General features: G+C 47.6%; 1 protein-coding gene and 2 pseudogenes across 1 annotated transcript; 1 reads left to right on the top strand and 2 right to left on the bottom strand.

The window, feature by feature from the left end:
• Positions 1-11,135: 11,135 nt before the first annotated feature.
• Positions 11,136-12,912, bottom strand: LOC136510216 (L-type lectin-domain containing receptor kinase IX.1-like; annotated as a pseudogene).
• Positions 12,913-13,591: 679 nt separating this feature from the next.
• LOC136510140 (zein-beta-like) lies at positions 13,592-14,079 on the top strand (annotated as a pseudogene).
• Positions 14,080-14,202: 123 nt separating this feature from the next.
• On the bottom strand, positions 14,203-16,059 carry LOC136512841 (uncharacterized). The gene is made up of 2 exons (XM_066506850.1): positions 14,767-16,059; positions 14,203-14,522 (listed from the first exon to the last, which is right to left on the bottom strand). Exon 1 carries the CDS (start codon positions 15,989-15,991, stop codon positions 14,789-14,791), a length of 1,203 nt encoding a protein of 400 aa, XP_066362947.1. The 5' UTR covers positions 15,992-16,059; the 3' UTR covers positions 14,203-14,522; positions 14,767-14,788.
• Between the last annotated feature and the right edge of the window lie 4,486 nt (positions 16,060-20,545).

Here is a 20,545-nt window from a genome sequence, read left to right on the forward strand (position 1 = left end):
AAGCCATTATATCAATATCCGAGAAGGCCAACTGTCCGATGAAGGTAACTTGAGTGATGAAAACCAAAGAGCCATTTGAGAGAGATATATTGAAGACCACTAACTGATGATAAGCACTGGGACTGTACATAACTTAAATTGGTACAAGTAAAAATGGGGATGGGTATGAAGATTCAATTAACCTTACAAAGTTGAGAGGAAAAATACTTCCTATTTAATTTTAAATATTTGATCAATGGACACAATAATCTTTGGACACAAATTTGATTATTCATCCTATTTTATACATCAAATATTCGTGCAAAAATCAAAGATGACAATTTGGAAACAAAGATATATATAGTACTAAAAGACCAAAAAGAGTAGAAGACACCATATCTTTAGAATCAAAATGAGTATAGAAAGCATGATCTCAAAATACTTCAGTACATCGCAGCCACATTTATAGTCTCATCAAATTTAAGATAAACACATCCCTAAAGCCCATGCTATGAACTAACACTCATCACTTCCAAGTTACATGAATCTAAATCTAGACATGACACTAGCTAGCGAGAACTATCTGACTTATCTATGCAAAGGGGTCGATTGAGTAATGCAAATGTCAAACTTTTACTGCTCCCCAACCTATAAAGTCTTAACACAAACCATATCACTCCATAGAGCCAAAGGTTTGCAGACGAACCAGTAAGTGGGAAATCAGAATTCAGGGTCTCATTTCCCTCAAAGGTTGAATTCGGAATCACCAGACTCATGGTCGCCACACCGTGCGTTAGGTAGGGTCTGCCATTTCATTACCGCATCTACATGAAACAGGAAAAGCAATCGACAGTTAATATTAGGTTATAATAAAAAGATATGCATCGGCAAAATAGATAACATATATTAGCGTAGCATTGAACAATTAATGTTAGGTTCCTAACAAAGATATGCATTGACAAAGCAAGTAATATACATTAGGTTTGTGTCGATGCCTTTTGGGAACTTAAATCTTGTTAGTTTCTAGTAAAAACTCTTGTAACTTTCTCTTTTAGTATAGGATAAGACAACTTTTGGCTCTTCCTTTATAAAACCAATAGGTGCCCGAGCACTTCTCTAAGGTCATCTTTTCCATAATAATAAAAATCACATAAGATAACTTAATCCGTACAAACATGTTCAAATTTAAAAATAAGTTACATTCACTTACTTTTTTATTTGTATGACTAAGAAAATTTCTTGCCACTTCAATCTAATATACACCATGACTACTAAAACTAGTGACACCATTCACGCTATCGTACATATAAACATCACTTATAGTAATTTATAGGTTCCACATCAATTATAATGTGGTCTCAATTACCGAAGACATTAATTGCAGCCTTAAAAACTTGTTTGACCGGATAATCTAAGAAATTATAAAATATTTCCATCTCAATGATTGTTTTCAATCTTTCCTAAAACATAAGAGAGAGAGAGAGAGGGATGGCTGCTGATATATGCTCGTAGGGCGGAATTGTCACCCTCATAAACACAAACCCGTAGTAAACGAACCAAATCAGCTAGGTAAGCTAGTAGAACATCATCTAGTTGGTTTTCATCTACTGGTTGAGGGTTGGTTTTCATCTACTGGTTGGAGTCCAGACCGCCTGAATAACTTATAGATTATTTTGCTCAAATTTCTAAATTCAAGGATAATATTTAATGTACTGGCATCATCCCTTTTCACTTCAATACGGATCAGAGCACAATCATTCTAGAATAGAATATCAGTATACTCAAACTTTCCACCTAGGGACTTTCCTTCTACATGTAATCTTGATAGATAAATAATCATCATGTGCACTATATAGATCTTGCAGTCTGCGATAGGAAATGTTGGTTTAGCAACTAAACATAGAGAGAGGGAGTGGAGAAGGAGAAGGAGATCCAAATAAGTGAGAGGCAAGAGTCCCCTCCACCTTCCTCATCACTCACTTTTATACAGGAGATGGGGGAGGTTTTAATTATTTTCTCAAGTGGGGCTTGTATTTTTTTACAAAAGAACCTCTAGGGGCTACAAATGGGCCTTAAATATTATCTTACAAGCCCCAAGCTATGCAATTGGGCCCTATAAAACACTAGTGGGGTCTCTAACATGTAACACACCCCAACAGTAGCCCCTCAGCTATTTGGTTTTGATCAAAAGCACAAGACCCAATAGTTGAATACAACTAAGTGTGCCCCAATTATAACTTAGTTGCGACACATAGCTCAATCTATACAAAGATATTTTATGGATGATTTTATCTTTAGAGTCTTCAGTGTCAACCTTCACTAAGCGCAGCTCTCCTGCATTTTTTGGGAAAAAAACCTTAGCTTGGACCTCTGTGACTCTATCTTTAGCAGCTTGTTCCTTCATATGGCCTTGAGCCCTAAATACCTTCTTTTCATAACTGAGCCTTCGTAGAAGACATTGATGTTGCCGAGGTAGTTGTAGATGGTCCTGGCACATGTCTTCAAGCCTTCACTCACGGGTGCCAGGCAAGGCTTTTGCCTTTAGGCGGATTGCTTGTCCAATGCGCTTTTATTTTTGGGCGGATTGCTTGTCCAATGCGCTCCTCACCAGCCCCTCTTGGCTGGCGCTTGTGAGAAATTCTTTCACATGCTTGAAGTAGACGACATAGGTGTGGCTGATGTAATAGATGGAGATCCCTGACTACAATTGACGGTGAAGACGATGTCGATCACAACAAATTAGCTGATGGTGAAGCCTCTTGCTAAAATGTTGATGAAGGTGTAGCCAATGATGTCGAAGCCCATCTCTGAGATGTTGGTGAACACATTATCGAGGAAGCTAAAATTAATGGCAAAATTGTTCACCGATATGTTTGCAAAGGCGTTGTTAGTGATCTCAAAATCGGTGACATGGTCCTTTACCAAAAAAATATTGGGTTGGTTAGTGCCAAGTTCGCCGAAGTCTGTGGTGAAGTCCCTTGCTAAAATGTTAGTGAAGGTGTAGTCCATGATGCAGAAGTCAGTGACAAAACCCATTATCGTAACTTGACCAAAGTCTCATACTATGGGTCACCAAAGTTTTAATAGCGAGGTGGGGAGCGAAAGCGAGAGCGAATGATGCAATTCTGAGAAAGTGCCCTAATGAGATCTGGTGCTTTACTGCTGGTATGATTGTACTAGTGTCTTATCATGTTTTTTTGTTGGGGCCTAGATCTGGTGCTTTAGTGCCGGTATGATCGCACTGGTGTCTTATATATCTTGTTTTTTTTGTTTGGGCGAGATGAGTGAGAAGTATCGAATAGAGCCATTCACCTTTTTTAGATCACTTTGACACTGACCCCTACCTTTTGGGCGAGAGGGTGAGGAGTCATGAAATGAGCCTCTCAGTTCTTTTAGATTATTTTGGTGCCAACCCCCATACTTTCTGAGGCGAGGAGGTTAGAAGCAGCAAGAACAACCCTCAGTGCTTTTAGATTAGTTTGGCATCGACTCCATATCTTTTGAGGCTAGGGTGCTAGAAGCGGCCAAATGAGCCCATCATGTTTTTATATTACTTTGGCCCCAACCGTCCATACCTTTTGAGGCGAGGGCGCTAGAAATGGCGAAATGAGCCCCTTGACGCTTTTAGATTGGTTTGTTTGGCACCAACTGACGAGATCCTAACATAAGGGCATGTTAAGCCATAGGATCAAAGGTTCCCGACCGAGAGACCCCCCGATCGAACCCTCTAGGATTGCCTAGGGGCTCAGGGGCTATACCCATCAGGTACGCTCACACGTACCCTCAAGCCAAGGAATTAGGTTGAGCCTGAGCATGCCCGCCGCCTCTGCTTGGAGCTCAGGGGCTTGCCCGAGCCATAGGCTCCTAATCGACAAAATCCTGAACCCGATCCTTGGCTCCCTCCTAGCTTTCAACGCCAGCCAAGGCCCGGGCATGAGAAGATGCACCCTGAGCCATCGAGGCTCGGGAGGCTCCCACAACGCTGCATCGTGGGCGTGGTTCTATCATCTGATTCTCCGATAGGGTCATGCACGGGGCATGATGCAAGAAGACAAACTCCTCCGCTGGCTCTAGGGACTTAGGGCCTTTGGGCCTGCGCGTTAGCCCCTCAATCCGGCCTCCTTCACCACCAAGAAGCCTCCGGAAGATGCACCCGGTAGAGGTCGGTCCAAGCCGACATAGCCTGACACCTGGCGTGTCAAAAAAGGGCAGCCGGGCGACATCTAGAGGTTCTTCGGCTCCACGACATCACCACGGTCCACACGGCGCCGCTGCAAGACCCTCCAAGACTCTGACGCATGTAGACCATAGGCACAACTCCCCCAAACTGCCATGTACCCGACCTACCTCGATATATAAGGGGAAGGTCGGATCCTAAGAAGGGGGAGGATGATCCCACGTAGATCATTCGAGTCCTCACCATTCCACTTGAGCTCTACACCGAGAGCAGAGCAACCCAGAGAGGGGCACCAAGAGCTCCTCCACTGCACCCATCGTCTTCCTCCTCTCCGACAAGGGGGAAGGCTCCACCGTTGGCGAGGCGTCCCTAGGATTAGCACTGAGCAATGATGCCCTACCAAATCCATGCTTGTGTGTGTATGCTAGATTGTAGAAAATGATTGATGCAATGAAAACTAGCATGCATAGGATAGCTAGATATACCTTGATCTTATACAAGCGGTACTAGAACCTTGCTTCTAATGTTGATCTCACGAGGTATCTAGTTTGTCTTTGTTTTTAAGTGATATCTAGCAAATCATGGTGCTAAGGATGGTGTTCAAATGGCAACACCGATTGGTATCATGCTTCAAAGGTCCATTCTTTACACCTTAGCATCATTTGGTAGCTATTACTCTCCCAAACTTTAAATCCATGCATATGTGTAAGCTTTTAAATCCAAACTCTTAGCACATATGTAGGGAGAGCTAATACTACCAATTTGGGTTGATGAAACTTGTCCATAATCTTTACACATGGTAATATGCTTGGGCAAGCAACATGAATCCAAAAAGATTTCATTGAATATCTTTGTGAAAAGGTTGTCATCAATTACAAAAAGGGGGAGATTGAAAGCCCTGGTTTGGTTTTGGATAATTGATGAAACCAATGCACTAACCTTTGTCATGAGTTGTGAAATGAAATAGGTTGGTGCAATCCAAGTGAGGAGCATGGTGGCACTCAAATGATGATGTTGATCACATGAAATGATGAAGATGGCCACATGTGATGATGATCAAGTGCTCAACATGGAAAAGAAGAAAGAGAAAAACAAAACCCTATGGAGATCAAGGCAAAGGTATAAATAGGAATTTTGTTTCGGTGATCAAGACACTATAGAGAGTGTGATCACATTTAGGGTAGATGGACGTACTATTAAGAGGGGTTCTTAACTAGACAATTCGGTCATCTAGTGCCACTAGGTGTTGGACTTCATGCATTGCATTTAGGCCTAGTGCGCAATTGAGAGCAAGCGAAAATATTTAATGAAAATGTTTTGAGAAATGCTAACTTGGCTCTAACATGTTTTGAGAAAACACTTTGAGAGTTAGCATCGCTTGAGAGAAGTTGCTCCAAGTTGCCGTGGAACGAAACGTGAAAAAGTTTGCAACTTGGGGAAGGGGTTGGTGCCTAGGTGGCACCGCCACCCCTTGTCCGGTGCACCATTGCCCCTGTGGCAGTGCTCGGCTGGTCTGGTTCAGAGCGTGAGTGTTGGCGTGGTCACCGGACATGGCGGTGTGCACCGCCATGTGCGTGACGGTGCACCATTGGTGGCTATCCAGTGCTACCCCCACTTTTTAACCGAGGGTGGGATTTGTTGGAAGTTGGGCCGAGGGGGCACCGCCCTAGTCACCGCCGTGGGGTGGTGGTGCACCGCCCTAATTTTTCAGAGAGGGGTGTTTTCGGGGGGCTCGGCTAGGGTGGCACCGCCACCCCCTGTCCGGTGCCACCGTCACACCTATCCGGTGACCAACTAGCCGTTGGTCGACCGTTGGAATTTGACCGATGGGGGCACTGTCACCCCCTGTCCAGTGCCAAGCGTGGACTGCCCGGTGCCCTCATAGAAAGCAGCTCCAAGGGGTAACGGCTCTATTTGCTTGTGTGGCTATAAATAGAGGGTGTGGCCGGCCTTGGCCTCTCTCTTGTCACTTCATACACTTGTGCACACTCTTTGGAAGCCGAGCAACACACTCCACTCACTTGTTCACTTGATTTCATCATCTTGGGTGAGATCGGAGAGCCTCTAGTGCATTGCATTGAGTTGCATCATCTTGTGGCACTAGTTGGGTGATTTGGGCTGGTTCTTAGCTTGTCACTCTTGGTGTTTGCTGACACCTAGATGGCCCAGTGATTGGAGGATCGTTGAGCGGAGTTGGTGATTGTCTCCTACCTCGATCGGTTGATTGTGAGGGGTCTTGGGCCTTCCCCGGCGGAGCGCCAAAGGTAACTCTAGTAAATTGCTCGTGTCATTGAGCTACCTCACTTGTGGGTAGGTTCTTGCGGCGCCCCTTATGGTGGGCTAGGTGTGAGATACCTATTAGCCATCGAACCACCAAGTGTTGGTCGACACAATGGGGACTAGCGTGCTGGCAAGCACATGAACCTCGGGAGAAAAATCTTGTGTCTCTTGTGTGATTGGATTTCTCCTAGTGATTGGTCATCTTCATATCGTGATTGGTTCCTCGACGCGGCGGTATAATCACCCTACTCACTCCATTACTTTCCCGCAAACTAGTTGTAGCAAGCTCTTTAGTGTAGCTAGAATTGAGAGCTTGCATTGTAGCTTAGTTTCATCTAGTGGAGCTCTTTAGTGTAGCCTTGTTGAGAGCTCTTAGTGAGTAGTGACTTAGCCCTTGTGTGTGCCTAGAGACTTTAGTAACTAGAATTGTTGGGATAGGTGGCTTGCAACCCTTGTAGAGCTAGAGCAAAATTGCATTACGTCATTTGTCATACTAATCATTTGCTCTAGTGGACTTGTAGAGTTTTAATTGGGCTATTCACCCTCCCCCCCTCTAGCCATATTAGGACCTTTCAAAGGATCATCAGCTGCTGGACGTAGGGCACCGATCAGCCTAAACCAGGATAAACCGTTGTGTCCCCTTTGTGATTCTTGTGTTCTTGAGTCCACTCGAGCCACCGGAGACATGCACTCTGACACTACCACGAACAACAATGCTTGTCACGGTTTCGACCCCGCGACACCGACCCCATACCTTTTGAGGCGTGGGTGGTAGAACGGCGAAATGAACCTCACAGTGCTTTTAGGTTAGATTGGCGCTGACTTAAAGTCGATGTCGCTAATGGCGAAACCCTTCGTCAGGACGTTGGTGAAAGCCTAGTTGATGATGCACGGTGTTGATTGTGAAACAAAGTTTGCAAAGCATAGATTCACATTTTGCTATTGTTGCATATATTCTTGGCAACGCAAAGTCAGTGAGGCCTTTTTTTATATATGTCATTGTGTACATAGAGATCAAAATGGATGTAGGCAGTTCTCTGCAACTGCTGATTAATTTTGATTTCAAAAAAACGTGTTTTCACTGTGGTGATTCTTACGATGCTAAGGACCTCCTTTCAACTTTTTAATATTTTCTTGGGTGATTGGCGTTTATAATTTACGTGGGTACAAGAGGAATGGATGTCATGAAGATGAATGAATGCAAAAAAGTGCGGAGTGATATGTGATAAACAAACCCTGCAAAAATGGCTCTTACATGAGGCAAATTGTTAGGTTTCGTGTTATTTGTGAATAATGGGCTATCCGTGTTGAACTTTGGATCATATAAACTGCATAATGCCTAAGATAATAATTTCAATCATGCGAAAAAGCAAATAGAAATACTTCGAGTTTGTGAAATGTAGGTGCTCAAGATGTTTATGATAACAGTTGCAAGTGTATTAGAAAATAAAACGTTAGACATCAAAAGATGGATTGAGAGTACTTAAAATAAAAGAAGGTAAAATCCTGTAGAAGTGATAGTGCCTTCGGCATGCTAGCCAAGGGTGAGTATTTCGATGTATAAATAATGCAAATGTAATCACAAGTCGATTGAATAGAGTGATTGAGAAACATTGTTACAAAAATTAGTTTAGAATTGCACAAGTCAATGCTTGGTGTTACTTCAATGAAATAGTATAATCCTGCAAATTTTGAGTAGAGTACAGAAATAGCCCCTTAAGTGAGGTGTCAGGTAAATAAAGGATTCCATGGACGTTTCTTTTTTGTGGGATATTTATGAAATCTGTGTAGCACATAATGAGCGTGGCAAGCTTAAGATAAACCTGCTGTCCAGGTGAACAGTTTTAAAGTGTACTGCTAATGCGTTCAAGTTTTAGCTATAAACTAGATAGATGCCCGTGCGACGGGTTTCACGAATTTTTACTACGTATATGACCACGCACATGGCTTGCAGATTAGACGAACATATTAAGGAATCTACAAATATAATTACATAGAAAATATAAAGCCCGTTTCATAATCTTTGGCACGTATTTCGTGTAGATCTAGTTAATAGAAAATATAAAGCCCGTTTTATTTTTCTGTTACTTTTGTAATTTATTATTATGCATTTTACAATTTTAAGTTGATTTGGTCACTTTTTTAAAAATAATAAAGGCTAGTAAACAATTTTGCTTTGGGAACCCTAAACTATTTTCAGGTTCATTCAGACCTTTTTTTTCTTTTTGTCGCTGTTCACGGCGGGGGCCTCGGCTGCAAGCGCTGTTGCGATGGCCTTCTGGCCATCTCCGTCTGTGTTCCATGGCGAGAACTTGGCCTACTCCAAGTTTTGGCGCGTCGGTGAGGGCAACAGCTAGGGCTGGAGATGAAGCAGCAGTAGCATGGCACCGACATGGTCCTTCTGCTGAGCCGACTCAAGATGCTGCTGCTCTACGCCTTGGCTTTCGTCGCCTCACTCGTGTCCTTTGCTATCGTGTGCTGCCAACGTTCGGCAAGTGACCAGAGCCATGGGCAGGCCGCGCGGCTGTGACCAGGGCGTCGTTTTTGGCCAACGTCTAGGGTGGGCGCGACCGGTGGCACGACATCATGTGGTGTTGTGAGATCGGACGCCATTGGCAGGTGCGGCCTGATGGCGGACTTCGCCGTGAGGTTGCCCATGAATGTCTGGCACGTGATCTTCGATGAGGGCCAGATCAATATTTTTTTCATAATTGACGTGTCACGGTCGACCTATAGAGTCCCATGGAAAATCATATGTTGCACATGTGTGATTGACTGGCTGAAGTGGGCGAGCGGGGAGAAGCACTGCCACGTAGACGATTCTGTTTTATTTATATTTCTTTTGCATTGCAAAGGAAAAAATTCGAGTCCAAGCTTAAGAAGTTGCAGGCCAGCCGCAAGAAATGGATGTCATATATCTTATTAGACTTGAAAATCTTCTAACTCGTCTTTGATCGGTGACCAGCCGCAGTTTGGTGCCATATAACTCATCTTTGAAAATCTTTTTATTTATTTCTTTTTTTTTTGTTTTTTATTTTTTCGGCTGCGATCGATTCTGTTTCCGTGTTTTTTTTGTGTCTTTTTACTCGTTTTCTTATTTTAGTCGGGTCTTGTGATCGGCCAAGCAGTTGATGAGGGTTGAGTGGTCTAGATTGCTTTGCATGCGGACATGCAACAGAGTTCGTCTCGGGTTTCTACGGGATGGCCGGGTGCGTGTTGGGTTCCTGAACAGGTGTGACACCGCGACGGGAGCCGAGGCGGAGCGAAAGGCGAGGTGATCCGACGATACCCTTAGGAATTTTTTAGGTGTATAGATAGATATAGAAGATATGATGAACTGGAGCTAGGCTGGAGTTGATGATGATGATTTTCTTTTGGAAACTCATCCTGTCTCGTAGAAAAATTCTAAATTGCGTGTGAAATAAGTTTTCCACTAGATTAGGATTATCCCATCTATTTTATATAAGAGGATTGCGGATGATCGAGAGATCCATCTATTCAATTGACAGAAAAATCAATATATCTTACTTTTTATCTTCTATCTCGAACTTTTCCACTCCTTGTTGTCAAGCACACTTATCTTATTAACGAGATTTGTTGGTGTTTTAGGCGACATTCCAATTTGGATTTGCTCTACTAAGTAAATATATTGCAAATATGGTCTAGGTAATAAATGCCCAAGTTTCCTTTCCCAATTCCAATAAGATCGTCATGCCTCATTAGCCCATACCGCTTCACAAAGAATACCACGGTTAAAAGAGTAAACCCTAGACTAACGGCATAATATCTCCAAGAATGCAAACGATGAGTTAATTGATATGTATAATAATTTAGAAATATGGGAAAAGATTTTTTTGTAAAAGCACTTCTTTTTCATATAAATATTCAATCTCACTAAAGAAAACCGTTTGCTGATCTAGCACATCTCTGCTGTGCTCCTCCAGATGGGTCTTCTTGAGAAGTCTTCCCTGGCCTTTCATGTGAAGAAAGAGTGTTAAATCAGCCTCGTCGACCTGCTAGTCGGCCTTACCATTTAGACCTCACTCTGTTGCGTATCTCGGCCGTGTGCGACCCTAACAAGCTAGCTCTTGCTAGTGTGATCACTGATTTAGCGTCAACAGATCACTTCGACTTAATTTTCATTTTCAACTTATGTATCTAAATTCTATTAGTGTTATGTGGTGTGCCACAAACTAAAAAAATATTACTATAATTGCTTTCAACTTATATTTACTTAAAAAAATATGTTATCATCGGTCTCAAGGTCATATATGTTATTTTATACTGCCTAGCGATGCAACTGCCGATATTTTTTTGTCGATTCAGATATGTTTTGACCGGTTCCAGAATGTTGGATCTTGCGGCTTGTCTAATGCTTTGGAGTTGATCGTTGTGTTCGGCATATGGACTACCCTTTGGCTTCGGTGTTTGACAAGGCTCGGTTCATCTAGAGTATCGACCGCATAATATTGTACCTTATTTATTTCAAAAAATTTATATGTAATTTGGGGATGTTTTTCTAGAACATGCATAGCATGTATTTCATTGAGAGGGATTGTAATTTAGGGAAGTGTGCTAAGTTTTAATATAATTTCTTCTTCCCTTCGAAAAAATATATATGTTATTTTATACTTAGGTCGTGGACAATAATCAGATTGCCAAACACTTAAATTCTTTAGAACGTATATTCTTGTTAAGATTAAAATCGATTCTCACGAAAACGGTTCGAAACATGGCCTATACCGCCGTGGAACCTGCCTTTCCTGGTTGCGATGCTTGAATGCGTGGTGCCTGCGCTGCCAGTACCGTCGCTGCTGCCCGTCGTGGCCCCTGATTCTGCCTGGAACCCAACGACCGGCGGCATGAACGTGGCCCACTGGCATGTTGACGGGGTCGCGGGGACGCTCGGCACGGGCGCCTCCAGCCGCAGCACATTGAGGTGCGGTCAGGGTGCGCGCACCAGAGTGCGGTGACCATCACGCACTCCGCCTCCTCGCCGCCGCCGCCGTCCAGCCATGCGTCGGCGGCGTCGCGGATCCTCCCTTGCCCGTAGAGCTCCCAGGCCCACTGCACCAGGTGCACGGTGGCATACTCCTCGGTGTCCTGCAGCACCACGATCGGGCGGCGGCCGGTGGCGACCTCGAGCATGACGACGCCGAAGTTGTAGACGTCAGACGCGGCGCTGGCGCTGCTGCTGAAATAGTATTCCGGGTCCATGTACCCCATCGTGGTCGACCTGCCTGGCGAGTCCGAAGTCGCCGAGCTTGGCGTTGAAGGAGGCGTCGAGCCTCGAGCGTGACGTTGCCGGGCTTGATGTCACGGTGCAGAACGCACTGCTCCCACTCCTGGTGCAGGTACACCAGTACGTGCAGAACCGATTCCGAGCACGATGTCATGCCTACATGAGTGATGAGAGATGCAGGCCCTAAGAATTTGTTGAATAGATTGAAGCACGTAGGATGCATGAGATCTAAAGATGAGAAGGATGCTAGCTCTGCAAGGTGTACCTGAGTTGCCACGATAACACGTTGTCGTGGCTGTGGATATGGGAGTCGAGCACCAGTAGAGAAATGACATTTCATCCGTTTTGATTTTGGGCTTTAGTTTCAGTATTTTTTGCGTCCGGGGGTAAAGGAAGAATTAGTCCCAGTTGAAGCTACCAACAAGGACTAAAGGCCCCTGTCCTGGCACGCTTTTGCAGCAGACGACCTTTAGTCTCGGTTGGTGTTACCAACCCGGACTAAAGATCCTTCAACCTTTAGTCCCGGTTATGTGACCCGGAAGTAAAGGCCAGGACCTTTAGTCCCGGATTCGTAGTCCCGGTTGGGAAACCGGGACTAAAGCCGGTTCCCAACCGGGACTACAACCCATTTCTCTGGAGGCTTCCGTTTGGCATGTGAGCTCGTACACGAGCAAGAGCTCGCCGCCGCCATGGCACCAGCCGACGAGCTGCACCTGCACGAGGTTGCGGTGCCTGAGCCGGTTTATGATCTTCACCTCGGAGACGTACTCTCTCCTCCCTTGCTTGGAGCTCTTGGACACTCTTTTTATGGCGACGTGGAGGTCCACTTCCTTGAGGTACCCTCGGTACACGGAACCGAAGCCCCCCTGGCCGAGCTTCTCCTTGTCGGAGAAGAAGCTCGTCGCGGCGGCCAGTTCGCTGTACCGGAAGTCTGGAATCGCCTCGGCCCCGTGCCATTCACAAATGACTCGTCGTCCAGACGCTCGTCGTCGTCGTCGAACACGTCGTCGTGGTCGTGCTCTCCTGCCTTGCTGCGCCGCCGCCACAGGAACCCGACCAAGACGCTGGTACAGGTGACGGATATCACGGAACCAGCAGCCACGCCGGCCACCAGGGCAGCCGACGTCGGGATCAGGCCAGCAGGTGGCAGTGGCGCTACTGGTGCAGCAGGAGCAGGTTGTGCAGCAGTACCAGCAATCGTGGATGGCTGCAGCGGCGGTGCTGCTGCTGCCATATCAGTTGCTGGCGGAATGGTGATTTGGAGCTCCGTCCCGATCTGGTACGCCAAATAGCAGCTGTGTAATGACCTGTATGTTTGTTTGTTTTTTTTGTTGAGATAAATTGGGCTATGGTACAAGCGTATGAATTCAGTCACAATCCTTGACATGTAAAGTTGATTCATATGTGCTGAAAGGAAGCTCAATGATGTATCTATACATCCAAATCCATGTAAAAAGGCACTTGTATTTCCACGTCATGCAATGCAACATTCCAAAATCATCAGTTGCAGATGCTGCAGAACGCAAGCCATGGATCATCTATAAGGGCCTGTTTAGATCCGAAAATTTTGGCAAAATGGTACTGTAGCAGTTTTCGTTGTTATTTGGTAATTAGTGTCCAATCATAGTCTAATTAGGCTTAAAAGATTCGTCTCGTGGATTTCGTCTAAACTGTGTAATTAGTTTTATTTTTTATTTATATTTAATGCTTCATGCATGTGTCCAAAGATTCGATGTGACGAGGAATCTTGAAAAATTTTGCAAAATTTTTTGCAACTAAACTAGACCTAAATAGCTCCCACATATGCACTACTCTATCATCATCAGATCCCACATCCAGATCAGAGACACTACTACTACTGCAACAAAGCAAGCAAAGGAGTAGAGAGGATCGTCCAACAGATCAGCTATAGCATGAAGATGGCCATCGTTCTCGCCGTGTGCCTGGCTCTGTCTGCTGCCAGCGCTTCCGCTCTGCAGATGCCCTGGACGGGGCTGCAGAGCTTGTACGGTGCCGGCATCGGCGCCGGCGCTAGCGCCCTGATGACGATGACGATGATGGGCGCCGGCGGGCTGTACCCCTGCGCCTAGTACCTGAGGCAGCCGCAGTGCAGCCCGGTGGCGGCGCCCTTCTACGCATGTGCGGCGTGGTGCAGTCCGTCGTGCAGCAGTTGCAGATGATGATGCAGCTCCAGGGCACCGCCGCCGCCAGCAGCCTGTACCAGCCAGCTCTGATGCAGCAATGGCAGCAGCTGCTGCCGGCGGGCCAGGCCCTCACCCCCATGACCATGGTGGTGGCGCAGGTTGCGCAGAACATGCCGGCCATGTGTGGACTCTACCAGCTGCCCAGCTACTGCACCACCCCCTGTGCCGTCTCCGCTGCCATTCCGCCCTACTATTGATTCATTTGGGAAATCTCCCCTCTCTATTATATGTAATAATGCAGTAAGACGACACACATTCTCAGACCTTGCTGTGAATGCACATGACAATTGCGGAAGGAACGGAAAGTGACAAATCAGATGGAGTGGTCCAGAAATTGGCATAAAATATTTGAGCTATACAACGACTAAGCAGTTTCTGAGGAGCATAACTAGAACACACCAACCAAACACAATATGGTACTATCAAGTCTCACCGTTGACAGTACGGATAAGATTTTAGCATTGTACCAATCTAGAAAGTGAATATAGGACTCAAGGGCCAAGGCCACAGGAGAAACTAGTAACAATCACAAACTATAGCAACTGATCATCCCCAAGACTTCATCAGAATAACTGATATTCTTCCTTCTCCACCATTGCCTCTGCAGAAACATCTTATGCTGCAGCTTCCCTTCATATTCCTACATCAAAGTCAAAAAGGACTCAGTTACACCAGTATGCCAAACCTAAGAAACTAGTAACAGTTAAAGTTCTGAACAGTAAAGACACTAGCATAATCTTTCCACTACAGAAGTTAAATTTCCGATCATCTTTATCATAAGTAACTTAAATAAGTAGTAGAAAATATGAATGAAAGCTTGGTTGAGACTTGAGATAGTTGTGCTTAAGCAGGTATAATTACTCAGAGTTGCATGAGGTACCCACCACTGACTAGTTACCCACTACATCAAGCGCCTTGTCCAGCAGGATTCAAGAAAGAGGGTGGCCACGCAATTGTGTAAGGGTAGATCAGCGCCCCCAGGCAATCCGCTTTGGGCAACATCTTGAGCTTCATAGTTTCAAGATCAATGGAGAATATATTTGTCCACTTCCGGAAGAACACAAGGCCAGAGGCCACCCCAATGACATCTACATCATCTCGGTATGACTGCACTGAAGGATTGATCCTCTCGTATGACTCCAGTGAAGGATCGATCATCACCGTCAGTGCCTTGTGGAACCTCAACGATTTCTCCACCTGCCTCCATGCCATCCCACCGTCACCGTCCGCCGTGCCAGCCCACACCTCGAGGCGGTAGCCGGTCATAGTGAGCAGGTGCAGGACATTGGCATCGTCCTCTTCCCCTCTGTCGAAGGCGTCGAAGCGGAGGTCCCGCAGGGCAGGCGGGAGGTCCAAAACCGAGAGCTCCATGGACGCCGTGCTGAAGGCGACCATGCGCTCCCCGCCCTTGAGCCTCCAGTACAGAGACCGGTTCGCCTGCATGACCCGGGAGCCGGCGGCTAGATCGGGCTGGCACGCGATGCCGGCGACGTCGGCCCAGGAGAGCTCGCCGGAGGCCAGGACCAGCGCGCGCAGCTCGGGCGAGGCGGCGTCCCGCGAGACGCAAACCACCCGGAACTCCGACGAATCGCCGTCGTCGGTGAAGAGGCCGTACCCGACGGCGCGCCCGGCGGGAGGCGCGGGGAGGGAGACGTAGCGGCGGGAGATCGGATCCGCGACGGCGAGTTCATGGGACCTCAGGTTCTCGAGGAGAAGGCGGCCGTTGCGGCAGTCCAGGTGCTTCCACGTGGCTGCGCCCTGGCCCAGCCAACCGCCGCCGGGAAGGAAGGAGAGGGCGAAGTCGCCACCGTTGGCGGCCGCGGCCGCAGACGACGATGACGACGAGGAGGGGGAAGCAGAGATGGGTACGAAGTGGGATTTGCCGATGCGGCGGTTGGGGAAGAGGAGGAGGCAGCCGAGGAGGCGCGGGCGGGAGGGGTGGCGGCGGCGGAAGCGGCGAAGGAAGGGCGCGCTGCGGGCAGCGCGGAGGAAGGGCTTACAGGCGGCGGCTGCGCTGAGGAGGTCGGCGGAGGCCGGAAGGTGGATGAAGACCTCGCGGAGGAGGTCCTCGCCCAGCGCGACGATGGGGGCGCCGGCCGCCGGAGCCATGCGGCGACGGCGCACCTGGCCCGTGATCGGAATCGACAGGTCAAGTCGTGAATTGTGTGGGGAATGAGGAAACTCCGGAATAATTAAGAGGCTTTTACATTTGTGCCATAAAAAAATTGGTAATTATACATAAGTTATTAAAAAAGTTAGACCGCAAACATGTGTTACTGCTCTAAACTTTTTTTTGTCTTACCAGTCATTCCGTCCATGTTCTGTTTGTTTTTCGCCGTTTGGTAGCCTTTATAGGTGGGACCGGCCAGTGAAATTATCCATGCCCTTTAACAGTGGAAACCGTGTTGATTGTTTCTCCTTATCTTCTGATTGTTCCTCCTTATCTTCTTCCCACGACCCAGTCGCTCCTATGGACCGCAACGCGGCCTCCTCCGTCGTCAGCATCGCGCCCGGTGGCCCGGCCCTGCGCCCCCGGCACCTCCAGGCCTCGGCCCCGCCCTTCACCCCCAGCGCCTCCCAGCACCAGCCCCGCCCTGCGACCTCGACGGCCTAGCCCCACGCTACCGCCCCCAGCACCACCCTGCTCCCTTGACAGCGGCGCCTTGGCCCCACGCCCCCGGCGATCGCCCCGACGACCGCGCACGCTCTAGGCCCCGCGCCGGCAGCCGCCCCCGACCGAGCGCCAGCGCCTGCTCCCCCGCGACCAGACCCACGACTCGACACGACGACCTCCTAGGCGGTCGTGCGGCGAACCCGGCGGCCCCGCGGTCTCACCCCGTGCGCCAGCGCTCCCCGACGGCTGCGGCCTGTGCTCCAACGGCTTGTCGTCGTCGTCCCCGATGAACCACTGGATGAAGCCGAAGCCCGGCGAGCGACGCAGGCGCATGCGTCCCCGAAGCAGGCGCGCGGCCCCCGCGGCAGCAGCGAGTGCGGCGACCGCGGACACCGCGAGGAGGGCGAGGTGCCGCAGAGGAGGAGGAGGAGCAGGAGCAGGAAGGCGAGCAGGAGCGCGAGGACGAGCAGCGGGCGGCCATGGACGCCGCGAGGAGGGCGAGGTGCGAGGCGGCACGGCGGCTTACCTTGGCGCAGGGCTGGAGGGGAGAAGAGTCATCGGGGAGGAAGTCGTCGACCTCCGCGTCGTCGTCTAGGTCCTCCTCGGCGTCGAGTAGGTCGAGTGCGCCATACTCGCGAAGCCAGCGGTCGCGGAACGGTCGCGGAAGGCTGGGGAGGCGGACATCAGGCGCCACCACTCGAGGGAGAAGTCCTCCACCTCCTGCTCCGACGCCACCTCCGCCGTCTGCTGCAGACCACGGTACCGCACCCCGAAAGGCACGAAGGGCTCTATACTAGTATCGATGTTGTAGTTCCAAACTCTAATAAGCGGGGCAGGCAGGCAGAGGATGGACGGCCACCGCTCAAGGGCATTGTGGACAATTTCACTGACCGGTCCCACCTGTAAGGTTACCAAACGGCGAAAAACAAACAGAACATGAACGGAATGCGTGTAAGACAAAGAAGTTTAGAGTAGTGGCACCTGTCTGTGGTCAACTTTTTTAATGACTTATGTGTAATTACAAACTTTTTTAATGGCACACATGTAAAAGCCTCAATAATTAAGGGTTAATCGGATCATGTCATTATAAATTCTAGATTCGACAAGGTTTATAAGATATTACACTACTGCTCTCTCTGTCTCAAAATACAATATTTTTTTAATTTTGACCAATTATATATAAAAATATATTATTATTTATAATATATAAGATAGATCGTTGAATATACTTTCATAATAAACTTATTTAAAAATATAAATATTACACATATTTTCTACAAACTTAGTTAAAGTTAAAAAAAATTGACTTGCACGCATCCGATAACGTCCTTCTTTTTGGGATGGTGGGAGTACTTCTCATTTAATAGTGCTGATGTCATTATAATTTCTCTCATACACTTAAAATATGTTTGTGTCTTTAAGCTCACATGCATACATACCGACAGCTCCATATTTTCTTATGGACTAAATTGCCCTTCCTCGTCTCCTCTCTGAAAGGTCCTTGTTTGGTTTTGGTAATTGAATGACAATCTTAGGTGGACTAATATGTGTTTGATTGAGATACACAGGTGATTAGTCCACAAGTATATCATGTGTGAGCAACCTATGCCATGGAAGTGAAATGACTTGAATATGTTGCAAGGCTCACACATAGGACGAATGAGCTCATTATTGCATACGAGACATGGCATAGAGTCATGTGATCTAAGGTGGAGAAGATCAAGACAAGACTTGGCTCGACGGACCGGTTGCAAGTGTGAAGGGCAAGTTGGGTGATGACTTGGCACCGATGGACCGAAACAACGGTGAAGAGCAAGTGAAGTCAAGATCGATGAACCAATACGGTCACGTGATGATATGAAGTGGATCATATCATTTGTGATTGGTTGGTACATGTGTTGCATCAACATTGGAGAAGATGGAATGGAATGCGCAAGGTAAAGGTATATTTGTAGGGTATTTCATTTCACCGGTCATTGGTGTGTAGAGAAGTTTATGACCGAGTTTAGGATAGATGGCCGTACTATCAAGAGGGGCAAACTTATTTGCATATTGGTCATCTAGTGCCACTCGAGTGATCTAACTTTGCATCATTGCTAGGATCGAGTGACGTGGTGAACTGAGTAACTAATCCTTTGGGAAATGTTTGTAAAAAGCTAACACACGTGCACAAGGTGGTGATCACTTGGTGGTGTTAGCACATTTGCAAAGGTGTTGGAAAAGGTGAAGAAATGGAGACAAAACTGGGCTCGAGGTGCTGCCCTAAGGGCACCACCACCCCTTGTCCGGTGCACTGCCACCCCTGTGGCGGTGACCGGCTGGTCAAGGCCGAGAGCAGGGGTTGGAGCTAGCACAGTCATGCCTTGTTCGGTGGCACCACCACTGCTAGGGCAGTGCCCACCTGGCTTCAGCCGAGAGGACCACAGGGAAGGGGTGGCACTACCGTGCCAAGGGCGGTGCACAACCCTCACCTATCCGGTGCCACCGCCAGGGCACCGCCACTTTTGGTAGAAAGCATGGTTGAGTGAGGGGGTCACCGCCATGGTCACCGCCATGGTGACGGCGGTGCATCACCCTAAATTTCTAGAGAGAGGGGTTTTCGGGGGGCTGGCTGGGTGGTCACCGCCACCCCTAGGGCGGTGCCACCGCCACCCTATTAGGTGCCCCAACGGCCGTTGGATGAACATTGGGGGGCACCGCCACCCTTAGGGCGGTGCCACCACTACCGCGTCCGGTGCACTCGCATAAAAGGGATCTTTGCTCCAATGGCTCTATTTGGTTTGGGAGCTATAAATAGAGGTGGAGCTCAGGCATTGGTCGGTTGAGCACCCTTGGGACTGAGTGTCCATGCTTGGAGAGTGCTTGGGAGCCCTCTAACTCACTTGTTCTTAATAGTGATCATCTGATCGAGTGAGTGAGTGATTCTAGTGCATTGCATTGTGAGGTTGCATCGAGTAGCACTAGGTGATCGATTTGCAAGCCGATGGTGCTTGTTACTCTTAGAGGTTGCCACCTCCTGGACGGCTTGGTGGCTTGTGACTCTATTGAAGCATGCGAGAAGATTATGCGGTGCTCCAGAGGATGATTTGTGAGGGGGATTGTGCTCACCCACGGGGATCACGAAGAGCAACTCTAGTAGAGCGTGCCATTGAGCTACCCTCACTTTTGGGGTAGGTTCTTGCAGTGCCCGATGTGCGGGCTTGGCGGGTGATGCCAATTAGCTACCGAACCAGCAAGTGAGCGGTCGATACAATGGGGACTAGCGTGTTGGCAAGTACGTGAACCTTGAGATAAAATCATTGTGTCATCCTTGTCTTCCCATTGGTTTGCATTTCCTTTTACACAAGCTTGTGTTTACCTTCATATACGTTGTGCTTGTGTAGTTGCTCTTGTGATTAGTTAGCTTGTGTTGCTTGTTAGTTACCTTCTTGCTTGTGTAGCATAGAAGTAGATCCCTTGGGTGACTAATTGGCTTGTGTAGCCTTGTTAGTCACATTGCTTAGTTTGTGTAGCTAAGTAATTTGCACTCTCTAATTTGACTTGTGTAGCCTTGTTATTGAGCATTGCTAGTGAGCTTAGGCTTTGTGCTTTTGCATACTAGTTGTGTAGGAGCTCCCCCGTGCTTGAAGTACTAGCGGCATAGGTTTGTATGACCTTGCTCCTAGAATTGGTTAGGTGAGCTCTAGCTAGCCTGGCATCTTTATTGCCTAATAGGATCTTTATAAGGTGCTTGAGAACTTAGATAGAGGGGTGTAGTCTTGGCTATACCGATAGTTTTAATTCCACATTTATTTCAGTTAGCCTATGCGTTTATTTTTAGAAAGGACTATTTACCCCCCTTTAGTCCACCATCTTGATCCTACACGAGGTATCAAAGCTAGGTCTCTCATTTGTGGTCTTCACCGACCCGAGAGGATGGCGGCTTATGGGTAGATGTTGAGTGTCCATACACTTTTGATGGCACACACTTTGCACGGTGGAAAAATTGGATGACATGCAATTTTAAGTTTATTTCACCTCAAATGTGGTGGATCGTAGATGTGGGCTTT

Source organism: Miscanthus floridulus, chromosome 16 (assembly GCF_019320115.1).
Source record: "Miscanthus floridulus cultivar M001 chromosome 16, ASM1932011v1, whole genome shotgun sequence".
Lineage (NCBI taxonomy): Eukaryota > Viridiplantae > Streptophyta > Magnoliopsida > Poales > Poaceae > Miscanthus > Miscanthus floridulus.